At 37.4% G+C, this 14,778-nt stretch overlaps 1 protein-coding gene across 1 annotated transcript; it reads left to right on the plus strand.

The window, feature by feature from the left end:
• The first annotated feature begins 11,555 nt into the window (after positions 1-11,555).
• On the plus strand, positions 11,556-14,273 carry LOC113344385 (wall-associated receptor kinase 2-like). Its single transcript, XM_026588370.1, has 3 exons — positions 11,556-12,471; positions 12,596-12,775; positions 12,903-14,273. Exons 1-3 carry the CDS (start codon positions 11,556-11,558, stop codon positions 14,132-14,134), a joined length of 2,328 nt encoding a protein of 775 aa, XP_026444155.1. The 3' UTR covers positions 14,135-14,273.
• The last annotated feature ends 505 nt before the right edge of the window (positions 14,274-14,778 follow it).

Here is a 14,778-nt window from a genome sequence, read left to right on the forward strand (position 1 = left end):
TATTGACCTTCTAATCTCCGCTGATTTTTCAGATTTAAAACAAGATATGAAAATTTCATACGAAGTAAATCCAATCTACCAATGAGAGAAAATCTCCAAGCAGCACATCGTTCTTCAGTGTCATTAACAAGATCTATTGATGAACTTTCTTCAAAAGAATTACTTAAAATCAACCACTGATGAACCCATTTCTGGGTTTATGTTTTTTTCCATGAAATTAAATTTGAAGTAACCTTAACTAATACTACTAGAAGTAATAAAGAGAGATTTTAATCACCAATCATTGAAGTTTGTAGTTAAAATCACCTGAAAAACACCTGAACTAAAGATGTTTGGAGCCCTGAATTGATTATCTGAGCTCGAAGAACGAAGAAAAATGAAGAAAAAATTCGCTGAGTTGATCGCCCATTTGCAAAGCGTGACTCAGCCCGATTCCAACAATTATTTTTCAAATCGACCTCCCAATATCCTCTTTGTAGCAATTAGATGATTAAATGTTGTATTCTGCATATGCTGACATACCTGATTTATTTCATAGCTAATTTCAAGTGTAGTCCACGTAAGATAAGCACCTACAATTGGCCTGTAAGGTGTGGGATCTGCAAGTAAAGTATCATATTTGGACAACAACTTACAATTCACAAAAAATGGAGAGATACAAGTCTTTGCACCACCCATATCAATTTTTTTCCAAATGGTCAACAAAATAGTTTGTTATAAAAAGAAACAAGAGTGTCATTTTTCTTGAGTCCAAGACAAAAAAAATTATACCTAAATCTTTCAATGGAAAATGAGTCTATAATTGAGAAATGAACTCAATACTCATAGAACTACCAGTGATAAGATATCAACATATGTAAGAATGATAGTAATTACGGAATGATGCTTCTTCACAATAAGAGAAGTGTCTACAGTAAAAAGCTTGAAATCAAAAGTGAGTATTACATTCATAAGCTTCTCATACCAAGTCCTTGGTGCTTTCTTCAGGTTATTCAGTGATTTATGCAGTTTGCTAACATAATTTGTATGAGCAGGATTGACAAATCCAAGTGGTTGAAACATGTACACCTCCTCAGTAAGATTACCATACAGAATGCATTAATTCTAACATCAAGCTGAGTAGTAGAACAATTAAAATTTACATCTAGATAGAGAATTACCTTGATTGTAGTTGGCTTAACAACTAGAGTGAAGATCCCAGTGTAGTCTAGACTAGCTTATTGATGAAATTCCTCGACAACAAGTCTAGCCTTATATCAACCTATAGTGCCATCTGGATGTTGCTCAATTCTAAAGACCCATTTGCATCCAACCACTTTCAGAGACGAATTAGGTGGAACTCTTGCTCGTGACAAAGGTGTACCAGTCAAGCTCATGTCATTCTTACCATGCATCATCTCTGTGTGGCAAATGGGCTTATTCAAGCTTCTCTAACTTTCATACCGAGTAACTTCCTTTCCTAGCTATGCACAATTCATAGGTGCATGCCTAACTCGATGGATTAGTAAGAAGTATCATCATCCAAGAAAATGAAACTTAACTCATCAAGTATGAAAACAATTATATCTTGCTTCACATTGCCAATCCAGATTATATAAGCTACCATAATATCGGAATAACCTCGCGGTTAGATGATGTGAGTGAAAGTGTACTGAACTATTAATGTTACAACTCATTTTGGATGCCTATGTACCCTCCTCCGTGGATCGAAGGGATCAAAAAATGACCATAGTTCATCATGTCATGACAAAAAACTAAAGCTAACTCGTGTTGCAAGTCCAAAGGCCAAGAAAAGCCTACACAATATAGGCCAAAGGGTCCTTCGCAAATGATGCGCAAGAGGGTGCATTATTCGCTATTCATTCATTTTCCACCTTGGTGGTGCATCCTTAGTTTCATACAGTCGCAACGATGATGCCTAAGCATCAGGAAGCTCTCTCGAGTAAGCAATGCGCCATAATGATGCTTTGAAATCCTATAGGATTTATCAGCTAAGATTTGAAGATTATTAGAACATTCCTCCTAAAATGCACCTTCAACGGACTTCCCCTCCCTATATATGTCATATTAACAATTCTACAAATTAAATTTGGTGAGAAGTTTGACATGGTTGCTTTCTTATTCATGGTATTTATGTCATTCACCCTTGAGTAATGCACCATGGTGATGCATTATCGAGTTTTGTCCCGATGGCCAACTTGAGTATTGCATCATAGTGGAACATTATAGAGTTCTTGCTTAACCTTTCACTAGCCTGATGCACCATGAAGGTGCAGTTTTAGTCTTGGGCCAACTTTTCCTAAATGCGCAACATAGGCTTGAGATGAAGCTTCATATAATTTAATGACGCATCTTTGAGCATGTGTTATGAGAAAAGTGTGGGTGTAATATTACTACCCCCTTTAAAAATAATCATCCCCGAAATTCAAAACAAAAACTATTGTGGATAATTTTCATCGGTTTGGTTTTACTGGGATATGTCTCATTCCATGATGCTCAAAAATTGCATAAGATTTCTTCAATTTGTTGTGAACAACAATTAAGACCTTCTGAGCATCTTTCTCATACTCCATAACTAAGATTCCTAAGGGAGTCCACAACATTGCCGAGAATATTGATTTGGATCCCCTAAGCATATGTCACATACCACATACTCATGAAGGGCAAAAAGATATCTCAGTACAATATCCTAATTAAATGTCTCATACTACACATTCAAGAATCTCCAAAATTCACATTGTTGAAAATGGTCATCTTATAACAAGCAATTCTTACTGTAGTACTGCGAGGACGAAACTCGAATTCCGGAGCATTCAGATGGAAGCCACCGTACCTGACGGTCTTCTAGGTTTCCACACAGGTAGTAGAAGTCTTGCAGGCCTAACAATGAAACCATTCCAAACGGGCTCGGATGATCAATCCCTTTGTGTACCTACTATTTGCAAAGGTCTTTGGGTCACCAATTATCTCGTGGGTCACCAGGCATGGAAAACTCATGACACTCGACCAAGTCTAACATTCCAAAATAACTACAATAGCAGTTACGACTTCTTTTTTCGCACAACAGTCGGTCTACTCTTCCGACTTATCATTTCCTTTTTGAAGCAAATTTGTTTGTCGTCTCATTAAAAAATTCTCGACAACGAATCTATAACACACAGTTCCTGGTATTTTCTTGGGACTTTCTCTGATACGCAATTGTGACGGACTTGAAAATTTATTCTCCAGCTCCTAGCCGCACAGGCCAAGACATCCTGACGCCTTGCTCGTAAAAGCAGTGACAGGGTCATAAAACTTCACTTATCACCTGGGAAATGCACGTCGATTTTCATTTCCAAGTATGATTTGCAATCATGTTACCTTAAACGTGGCTTCCATAAGTATCTCCAAATTTTTACAAACCTACCCTTGTTCTGCAAAGGGTATATAGCCGTGAAGGCTAATGCTGATACATTTGCATGCATCACTGGCTTTCGAGTTCTATCCAGGCATACCGCGTGCCTTGGACTTTCACATAGGCCATTGCAAGCTTATTCTCAGCTTCTTTATTTCGCTTTGTCCTTGTTGAAGGCGTGCAATGATGATCTTATACGTGACAAGGGTGCATCAGTCAGGCATGCTATTTTTTCCATGCAGTATCTCTGTGATATAACTGGATTATGTAAAGCATACTTGGAAAGTGTCATCAAGTGACAAATAATTCTTGGTGAAGTACTGTGGGGATCCAACTCTAATCCCAATGCGTTCCGATGAAAGGCATCATCCAGGACATATTTCCATTTACCCATAATAATAGGTTGCTAGACAACGTGACAATATCCTCCCAGATGGGTGTTGGGTGATCTGTCACAACGCCATTAATAGGCAGATACCAGTCACCTCCCTTGACGAATTTCCTGGCAGACTCACAGTGCTCGAACAAGCTCAACTCGATTTACAAAGTAACTTGCTGAACAATTACAAAGTTTTTTCCGCATAAAAGTTGGCATACTCTTCGAACTTTATCTTTTCCTTTCAAGGAAAAGTTTGTAGTCTCATTACAAAATACTCATTGATAAGTCTATAATGTCATGTCCCTAGTGTTATCTCGAAACTAGCTCTTGTACCAACTGTGACAGACCGAATTTTTTTGCATATGGTGCGTAGTCGAAACTCCCCGATGCACCACTCTGACGCTATTGACCGGATCCTAGATCTTATTATCCCTCCTGGAAAATGCACGTCTATTTTTCCTTGCAAGCATGCTTATAAAGCATGATGCCTTAAATATAGCTTCCACATTGTTCCAACTTTCCCTTGTCTGTAAAGGGTATAAAGTCATGAAGTGTAATGCTGATGTATTTTGCATGCGTTATTGATTTTCAAGTTTTGTCAAGGCATGGCACATGCCTTGCATTTGCACATAGTCCATTACAAGCCTATTTCCTCTTGGGAGTTTAGATGAATTCATGCACTTGTCTTACTTGTGACAATTATATCGCATCAGTCAGGCTCATGCCGTATTTTCCTTGCATCATCCTCTTGATGCAAGTGTTGGAAAAAATATTTATTAATTATTATTTTAAGGTTTTAACTAAATAAAATTAATTTATTGTTTTCTTTGTGAATGAAACTTATTAGTCCCACATTGTGGAGTTTCCATATTTTAGTAGTTTTAAGAGACTATATAAACCTTTTAGTCCCATATCGGGGAGTTCCTATTCTTAAGTTATATTTATCAACTATATAAACAAATTCACTACTTTTGTAAAATCAATGTAAAAGGGGTTTCTCTATAATTTAGAGAGACCCCCAAGGGAAAAATATTTTATATTTTTTTCTTTAGCGTTTGCAATTTTCCTTAAGGGTTTTTCGGAGTTTCCAAGCTCAAGTTGAGCATCTACTACATATGCTAGTAGTAGGTGTAGTAGGGTGTTTTATCCTAGAGATATCCGTCCCGTGAGGGCTATAGCATCACTCTTGAGTGTATCCGGGCGCTAATGTCTTAAGGGCAGCGTGTTGAATACGTGACTCACTATGTTATTCAAAGTTTTGCCTTGTTGCTGTTGTGGAGATATGGGAAGCTCGCTCGTTTCTGTCAAATCCATCACTCCATTACAAAGGAGCTAAGTATCAATAACTTTTTCCTTATTTGATTTTTCTTTGTTTTGATTATTGCACCCAACAATCTTAAGATATTATCATTTGTAATAATCGAAAGTGGTTGATTGGTTTGTTAATCATGGATGTTAATTGTGGAGCGAAAAACAAAAACAAATTTTTGGTCAGCTGTAGAGTTTCGAGTTAATCTATTAACCTAGAAGGAATTTCGATAAACCCTTTTGACCTAAAGTAGTAGACATCTTAATAGTTACCCACATAAAATTTCAGAATTTTTGGAGTTGTAAAAGTATTTGTTTGATATTTTACAATATAGAGAAACGTTCCTGAAAACTTTTGACGAGCAGAAATTTGTTGTTGACAATATTAGGTGATTGGAAAATTACCGTGTCCGTGATCAGAGTATAAACGAAGATTGTGACACGAAATTGAAAAGGGACATGGCTACCAGGCGCATGTGGATGAACACAAGTCTTCCAAATCTGACAAAGGCGAGAACATCAAACACAACTCTAAGTGTAATCTTCATAAGAAAGGTATGTTTCGTAAAACTGAATCCGGCATTACTTTAGTTAAGGGTGATTTTATGTTTGTAAAATTCCTGTCCACACGGCAGTAAATTATAGACAACATAAAAACCTTAATAAGTAGAATGTTAATGCTAATTTAGTTGAAACAAACTAGAACGACTTCAGTGGCATGATGTCGGAAGTTATTTTAATAACCAATGTGAGATACTGGTGGGTGGACTCTGGAGCCACTAAGCATGTTTGTTGAAACAAAGACATGTTCACCTCCTATTAGAGGATAGGGGATGTGGAGAAACTCTATATGAGTCTGCAACAAAGGTTGCATAAAAGGGGAAGGTCGAGCAGAAGCTCATACATGTAAATATTCTCACATTGAATGAAGTTTTCATGTTCCCGGAAGATGCAAGAATCTTGTATCTTTTTCTATTGTAGATGGAAAAAGATTGAAGATCTTAATTAAATCTGGAAAACTTGTTATAGGACTTAGGGTCTATATAAGCTTAAAGGAAAATCTGATGAAGTGAACATAGTTTTTTCTTGTGCTTTCTTTTGTGTGTCTTTGAATGTTTTGCATGGTAGACTTGAAAACGTTAAACTTATAAGTCAATGCATAAACTGCCTAGCATAGAATGCGTACCCAAATTTAGTTTGGATTTTGAACACAAAAGTGAAATCTTTGCAGAATCAAGATATGCTATAAAACCTTTTAACAAAAATGTTCATAGTAATTCTAAGCCCTTAGAATTAATTCAATTAGACCTAGCAAACCAAAGTGTAAAAAGTGGTTCATAATTTTCGTAGATGATTGTACGAGGTACTCTCTTGTATACTTGCTTAGGGGTAAGGATGATGCCTTAGAAGCCTTAAGAGTATAAACTTGAATTTGAAAGTGAATTATATGTTACCACTAAAAGGGTTAGGTCTGAACGTGATGGGAAGTATGAAATTCATATAGGAGAACTTTACTTGTTAAATGGCATTATTCATGAGATCGCACCTCCTCATTCACCATAGTCTAATGGTGTAGTTGAACGTAAGAACAGAACCATTAAAGAGATGATTTATGCCATGTTGATTAAAGAATTAACCGCTAACTTGTGGGGGGAGGTCGTCCTCTAATATTTTTTTTATATACTGAATAGAGTAACCATTAAAGGATCAGATAAAACTCCATATGATTATGGAAAGATATACAACCTTCTTATGCATACGTCAAAGTGTGGGGGTGTTTAGATAAGGTATCCTTAATACCCTACTGAATTTAGTTTTTGGTTGTGAGTTCTGATTTTCTGACATTGGTGTGAATACTTTTATGGAGTCTAGGGATGTTGAGTTCTTTGAACATGTTTATTTTGAAACGTGTCTCTTCTTAGGGATGTGTTGTTGATCCCCTAGATGTCCTTTAAACTAGTCAGAATTTATCTTCAAAGGAAGATGAAGTAGAGTTGATCCCAGGAGAAGTAAAAGGATTAGAACTAGGACTTCTTATGGACCTGACTTCATAATATGCCTAGCTTAGTATGAGTTCCGGACTCGTAAAGGAGGCATAAGATCTACTGAAACCTCATTCTGGTAAGAAGCTTCATTTAGTGAAATAGACTCAGTCCATCAGAATCAGACTTGGGAGCTTGCTAGTTTACCTCCAGGGAGTAAGACCATAAGATGTAAATGAGTCTTTAAGAGGAAACGTTAGGTAGATGGAACTGTGGAAAAATATGAGGATAGGTTTATAATTAAAGGCTATAAACTAAAAGAAGGTGTAGATTTCCTTGATTCTTATTCACCTGTGATGAGAATTACTTCCATTGAGATGCTAATTGCTATTGCCTCCATAAAGAACTTAGAGATACATCTGATGGATGTTAAGACAACTTTTCTAAAACCGTGAATTAGATAAAGAAATTTACATAGATCAACCTGAGGACTTTGTAGTGAAAGGTTGTGAAGACAAAGTTTGTAGTTGAAAAATCTTTGTATGGTTTTCAAATAAGCACGTAAACAGTGACATGAAAAATTTGATCATGTGATAGTAGGTAGTGGATTTAATTTAATGAATATGACAAGTATATTTACAAGTAACTTGTTAAGAACTTGTTAAAGATGCATGTGTGATTGTATGCTTGTATGTTGATGATATGATTGATACAAACATAGATGTGATTAATTTCACTAAAAACATGCGCTGAATCAGATCGTTGACTTGAAAGACTTAGGCCATGTTTATGTAGTCTTAGGCATGATGATTAGAATATAATCTAACATTTATAGTCTTAGTCATTCTCATTATGTTGAATTTATACTTAAGAGATACAATCAGTCTGATTATAAGTAGACTCAAGAAAAGTAAGGGCAATGGAGTATCTTAACTTGAATACTCAAGAGTTATAGGATGTCTGATGAATTTAATGAACTGTAAGAGTCCAGATATTTCCTATATTTTGAGTAAGTTAAGTAGATATAATTGTAGTCCAGAGCAAGAACATTCAGATGCACTGAGTAGAGTATTATGGTACCTAAAATAATTTATGACCTTTTGTTTGATTTATGAAAGGTATCTTGCTATTCTTGAGGGACTTTGTGATACGAACTGGATAGTTGACTCAGAGGAGTCTAAGTCTACGAGTTGATATGTTTTTACTCTAGTAGGGGGGTTTGTTTTTGGAAGATATCCAAACAGAGATATATTGCTCAATTCTTTATGGAATCTGAGAGTGTTGCGTTAGAGAAAGAACGAGAGGGGGCCGAGTGCCTAAGATGCTTTTTAGAATACATTCCTCTCCGTCATAGGCCTGTGCCAGCTATGTCTATATATTTAGCCAAGATATAATAACTAAAGCTAAAAAACAACTAATCTCAATTGGCGTTATTTCCATTGATTGAATAAAGTCCAAGGAGAATATCGCGCAACCTTTGACGAAAGGTTTATCCAAAGAGATAGTTAGAAATGCATCGAGGGGGATGGGCCTTAAGCTCATAAGTTAAACTTGCCATGAAGGATACTCAACCTTGCTGACTGGAGATTCCAAGATCAAGGTTTCAAATGGGACAACTAATTGGTGGTGGGTAAAGGTAAACACTACCAGAGAATTTCATTCTCTGTCCCTTCCCTATGGTGTAGACGTGATAGTGTGACTGCATGTGAAGGATGAATTTTAAGAAGTCTTAATGAGTTCTATAGTTTCAATTTAAGATTGAAGTGGGGTGTAGAGTAACACTCTTATGGAAACTCACCTATCTGAATGAGGAAGTGGGTCCGCTTCCTATGAGAATATGAGCTTTGATTCTCTAGAGCATTCTGAGAAACAGGATATGTCCAGGGCCAAATTGGACAAAATGACACGAGCTTGGCAGCAACTTTGGAGATATCATCCGTGGTTGTTATCGCGAATTACATCAAACGCTAGCAGTTCAAGACATAGTTCACTGTCTCTAGCAAGTAATTCCGGTAATATCTCACTAACCAAAGGTTCAAGACCTCATGGACACCTCTGCCTAAAATGGTATTTCCTGCGTTTTTTTTATGTGATTTTCATTTTTGATGATTTTGGTATTACTGGAACTTAGGACCTAAGGGTCACTAAGGGTTCACTAGTTCGAATTCATGCTTTTTCACTTTGGTGAAAGAAACCTTTAGTCTCACCTGTGAGAAACTAAAGATGAAAGCTCTCTATACTATTATGATTTGTGCAATCCACAGTATGACCCTGGGGTCAAAACACTTTTGTGTGAGGGAGAGGATGTAGAAAATGACTAGTATGATTTCAACACTTGTACGATCCGTCTGTCTGTTCAGTCCGTTCGGGTCGTGAGATTGGGATGTTGATTTACCAACATGTATCTGTGTTTTCATGTTTTATTGAGGTTTTGATTCATGCGGGGGATTGTTGGAAACAATATTTATTAATTATTATTTTAAGGTTTTAACTAAATAAAATTAATTTATTGTTTTCTTTGTGAATGAAACTTATTAGTCCCACATTGTGGAGTTTCCATATTTTAGTAGTTTTAAGAGACTATATAAACCTTTTAGTCCCATATCGGGGAGTTCCTCTTCTTAAGTTATATTTATCAACTATATAAACAAATTCACTACTTTTGTAAAATCAATGTAAAAGGGGTTTCTCTATAATTTAGAGACACCCCCAAGGGAAAAATATTTTATATTGTTTTCTTTAGCGTTTGCAATTTTCCTTAAGGGTTTTTCGGAGTTTCCAAGCTCAAGTTGAGCATCTACTACATATGCTAGTAGTAGGTGTAGTAGGGTGTTTTATCCTGGAGATATCCGTCCCGTGAGGGCTATAGCATCACTCTTGAGTGTAGCCGGGCGCTAATGTCTTAAAGGCAGCGTGTTGAACACGTGACTCACTCTGTTTTTCAAAGTTTTGCCTTGTTGTTGTTGTGGAGGTATGGGAAGCTCGCTCGTTTCGTTAAATCCATCACTTCCATTACAAAGGAGCTAAGTATCAATAACTTTTGCTTATTTGATTTTTCTTCGTTTTGATTATTGCACCCAACAACAAGTGTGTATGCAAGCTCCCCCTTACTTACATACTGATTCAGATTCCTTTCCTGGTCATGCACAATTCACGATCGGTGCATGCCTACCTCGAAATGACTTGATAAGAAGTATGAGCATCCAAGGAATGGACTGCAACTTAACTCATCAAGTATAGCAACAATCATCTCTGGTGTCATAATGCCGAATCAGATGATATGAGTTACCATAATGTCGCAATCACCTCGCATATAAATGATATGGGCGACAAGGTAATGGACCACTAATAGTTCAACTCATTGCGGATGCCTACGTACCCTTCTCCATACTTTGAACAGATTAAGCATGGACCGTAGTTCATCCATCGTCTGGACAAGCAACTAAATTCAACTCGTCTGGCAAGGAAAAATCCAAGCAATAGCCTAGTCCATATAGGCCAAAGGGTTATCTGCAAATAATGCGATCGAATGAGTGTACATCATTGGCGTTTCCTTCGTTTTGAACCATGATGGTGCGTCCTTAGTATCTCAAAGCCGCAACCAATGATGCCAGATTTCACTTTATCACCAACGATAATACTATTTTGTTTTTTTAATTTTTTAAAATGGTAACAATGATAATTAATGAATAATAGATAAATTTTTATTACTTATGAAACCGATACTGATTTTTGTGCACTACCTCTCTTTAACTCAAGGAATTACGACAACTTAATATTTTTATTTTGATGTAAAGTGTGTTTTTATCTTGGAGTTTGGATTGAATTTTTGTAGTGGTGGTAATGGATAGGAGAAAACGATGAGAGGTCAGATTTTAGTTAATGATAAACGTCCGTGAAAAATTTGTGTCATCACTAAGAATAATTTAATCTGACTCGGACATTTATATCAAATCCGTCCTAGTTACCAGGTCAACTACGATTTTTACTCCTCTCAAATCTGCTCTCCCAACTGCAAAAACCAAACCAAAACAGTTGCACTTAGAATGTGATCTCCACATTGGAAAAGAGTTTGACATTTTGAAGGAAACAACAGGTGGTATTGTGGGTCCATGTTGGTGTGCACATAATTGGAACTAAGGAATTTTAAACTGTTTTCCATCTCAACGACATGGAACGGACTACATAATTTAACTATATATTGATTGGATATTAATTAGTTTGGTATAGGGCAGGCACGTTGTGATTTGTGGAGCTCCGCTAAGGGAGAATAGACTGTACTTGGTCATAAGGTGCACATAGACTCTCTCAAAGATTATGAAGTGCAGTACAACATTTCTAATTCTCTATGGAAATTAGAGTGTTCACGTTCAAAAAAGCTGAAACAGATGCAATGTAAGATCGGTAACTAATGATCGATAATTAATCCATCTCTGATCTCTTCCTTTAGAGCTAGCTAGCAAAAGAAATTAACATTCAGTTATCTAAAATTATGGATCCACGGTGTTTCTTATTAATCCAGATCTCCTGCTGGTTAGCTTTAGTATCGTTTGCTGCTGCTTTGGATGGGACGAAGCAAGGTTGCCAAGAAAAATGCGGTAATATTACCGTTCCTTACCCTTTTGGTATAACTCCTGGAGGTGCGGATGACATTCGAGGAGCAGAAGGGTGCGCCATTAATGGAATTGGATATGGATATAGCGTCAACTGTAATACTTCATATGAACCTCCCAAGCTTTTCATAGGAACAGGTAATGTCGAAATATTAAGTATATCAGAAACCGAAATGCGCATAAAAAACTTCGTACCTAGTGTATGTAACAGTATGAATGGTGATTTGGGGCAAAATCATTCGGACGTCGCCATAAGCTTCTCCAAGACTCATTTTACATTGTCGGACACAAAGAACAGGTTTTTTGTGGTCGGGTGCGACTCTGGAGGGCTTATTTCAGGGTATGATCAGCTTGGAAAACCCTACTCAAGCACCTGCCTATCATCATGTCAGAACATGGAAAAGGTGAAGGAAGGATCTTGCAATGGCAGTGGATGTTGCCAGAGTACCATCCCAAAACGTATACAAAATTATAACACAACGGTGACGACGAATATCAATAATACTAAGGCATCCTTCTTGTCCTTCGACCCTTGCGTTTTTGCGTTTGTGGCTGAATATGAGCAGTTCAAATTCTCTATAGCATATCTTCTGGCCATGCCCGATGCAAGAGACATCCCGATCGTTCTTGATTGGGCAGTAGGGAATAAGACATGTGAAGAAGCACAAAAAGATCCTACCACTTTCGCATGCAAAGAAAACAGTCGTTGTAGCAATTCAACCAACTGTTCTGGGTATCATTGCACTTGCCTTGAAGGCTACAAAGGGAACCCTTATCTCAGTCCTGGATGCCAAGGTATGTTCGTATATCTGTCCTTCCCTCCTCTATATGATTGGATTTTCATTATATTCGAGTGTCTGGCGTTATTTGTGTAAAACTTAACAAGTTCAATGTTATGTATTATTTTGTGACTCAACAGACATCAACGAGTGTGAGGATGCTAAAAACAATCCCTGTGCAGGTATCTGCATCAATACGAAAGGAAGCTTCAAATGCAGTTGCCCAGAAGGCAGTCGTGGCGATGGGAGAAAAGACGGGACAGGTTGCACTAGCAATGTCGTCAAAACCGAAGAATTTCCAATCATAAAAGTTACTCTTGGTACGTACTGCTCCCTTGATAAGCACATAATAGTGTTTTTTCGCTGCAATCTGTCGTATTTGTATAATAATGCACGTACTTTGTCCGTCTAGTACTTTTTATGAACTCCTACTATATATTAATGCAGGTATTGGTTTGGGGCTATTGTTTCTGATTATTGCAACATCTTGGATATACATGATTATAAGAAAAAGAAAGCTGATCGAACTGAAAGAGAAATTTTTCCAACAAAATGGTGGGTTGATATTAAAACAACAACTATCATCAAATGAAGGTAGTGCAGAGACTTCTTCAAAGATCTTCACAGCAGCAGAGCTAAAATTAGCTACCAATAATTATGATGAGAGTTTGATCCTGGGAAAAGGAGGCTACGGAACCGTTTACAAAGGAACCTTGTCAGATGGGCGGGTAGTGGCCATTAAGAAGTCCAAAATAGTTGATCAGAGTCAAATCGAGCAGTTTATAAATGAAGTTGTTATTCTAACTCAGGTTAACCATCGTAACGTGGTGAAACTCTTGGGTTGTTGTTTAGAAACTGAAGTTCCGTTGCTTGTGTATGAATACGTTTCTAATGGAACACTCTTCGAGCATATTCATTCCGGGGGTGGAGCGCCTTCGCTCTCCTGGGAAACCCGTTTGAGGATTGCTGTTGAAACTGCCCGTGCACTAACTTATTTACACTCATCAGCTTCGATACCCATAATTCATAGAGATATCAAGTCTCCCAACATACTTTTAGACGAAAATTACACTGCAAAAGTAGCAGACTTTGGAGCGTCCAGGCTGATTCCTCTTGACCAAACAGAATTATCCACGCTGGTATTGGGGACGTTAGGATATCTGGATCCAGAGTACTTCAACACAAGCCAACTGACAGAGAAGAGCGATGTATATAGTTTCGGTGTCGTTCTTGTAGAGCTCTTGACGGCAGAAATGCCCATTTCGCAAGAGAGATCTGAAAAGCAGATAAATCTTGCTCCCTATTTCACTTCGTTCGTGAAAGATAATAAACTGTTCCAACTTATTGATCGTCGAATACTCAACGAGGGGACTCCAGAACAGTTCATTGCAGCTGCAGATCTTGCAATAAGATGCCTGAGGTTCAACGGTGAAGAAAGGCCAACGATGAGACAAGTAACAACCGAGCTAGAAAGTTTGAGAGGGGCAGAGAAACAATCTTTGTCTTTACAACCAAACCAGGGGAAGAAGAAATCCAACTCGCAGTTTGAAGTACCGGACGATCTCTGTAGTGTACCAATAACTTGGGCAACACCTGCTGATCACTCTGGGCAGTTCAGCGTGTATTCTGAGGAATCTGAGCAATATGGTCTCATAGGTCAAACGAACATACCTCGATGATTGTGTAATGTTTGTATCTGGATTGGGTTTATGATAAATCGAGTTCGGTTGGATTTTGAGTTGATTGCAGTTTGCTGTTAGAAGTCCAAACGTGTGTTCACCGTCTTTTTGTAAATTCCAGGAATGATGTGTATGTTAAAATACAGCAGAATTATTTTGGTGCATTAGAACATAACTTAATAAACAGATTGTTTGTTACTTGTATATTGCATTATCTTTGGGTTACCACATGTACATGGCAGTTCTCAGATTTTCCATCAAAAGGCCAAGATTGAAATCTCACACTTGATGTTTTAGAAACTTCCCCACGACCCAACATGCGGGAGGGTCTCTCTATGAATGTTTTCCTTACTGTAAGTATTGTCCAGAGTCCTGACTCATGAGACTAAACCACAGACTCGTATATTTATGAGTCAGATCTAACTCAGAAAAATAAACATATCGAGTCAAATCCAGATGATTCAGATGATATCAATAAGATCCAGACGAGTTAGATTCAGACGACTCAGATGAGTCAAGAAAAAACAAATAAGAGGTAAAATACAACATGACCTAAAAGATATGGACTGCGTCTAGAAAGTAATTAAGTTGAGTTGAAAACATCTCGGATTGGTTGGAAGTTGCAATCACGTCTAATATACAAA

This window comes from Papaver somniferum, unplaced genomic scaffold (assembly GCF_003573695.1).
Source record: "Papaver somniferum cultivar HN1 unplaced genomic scaffold, ASM357369v1 unplaced-scaffold_76, whole genome shotgun sequence".
Classification (NCBI taxonomy): Eukaryota; Viridiplantae; Streptophyta; class Magnoliopsida; order Ranunculales; family Papaveraceae; genus Papaver; species Papaver somniferum.

What these genes read in the sequence shown, in the direction of transcription:
- LOC113344385 (XM_026588370.1), top strand. Translation starts at nt 11,556, where the DNA reads ATGGATCCACGGTGTTTCTTATTAATCCAGATCTCCTGCTGGTTAGCT. An exon ending in TCTCAGTCCTGGATGCCAAG is followed by an intron (nt 12,472 to 12,595) that starts GTATGTTCGTAT and finishes GTGACTCAACAG; the next exon opens with ACATCAACGAGTGTGAGGAT. An exon ending in AATCATAAAAGTTACTCTTG is followed by an intron (nt 12,776 to 12,902) that starts GTACGTACTGCT and finishes ATATTAATGCAG; the next exon opens with GTATTGGTTTGGGGCTATTG.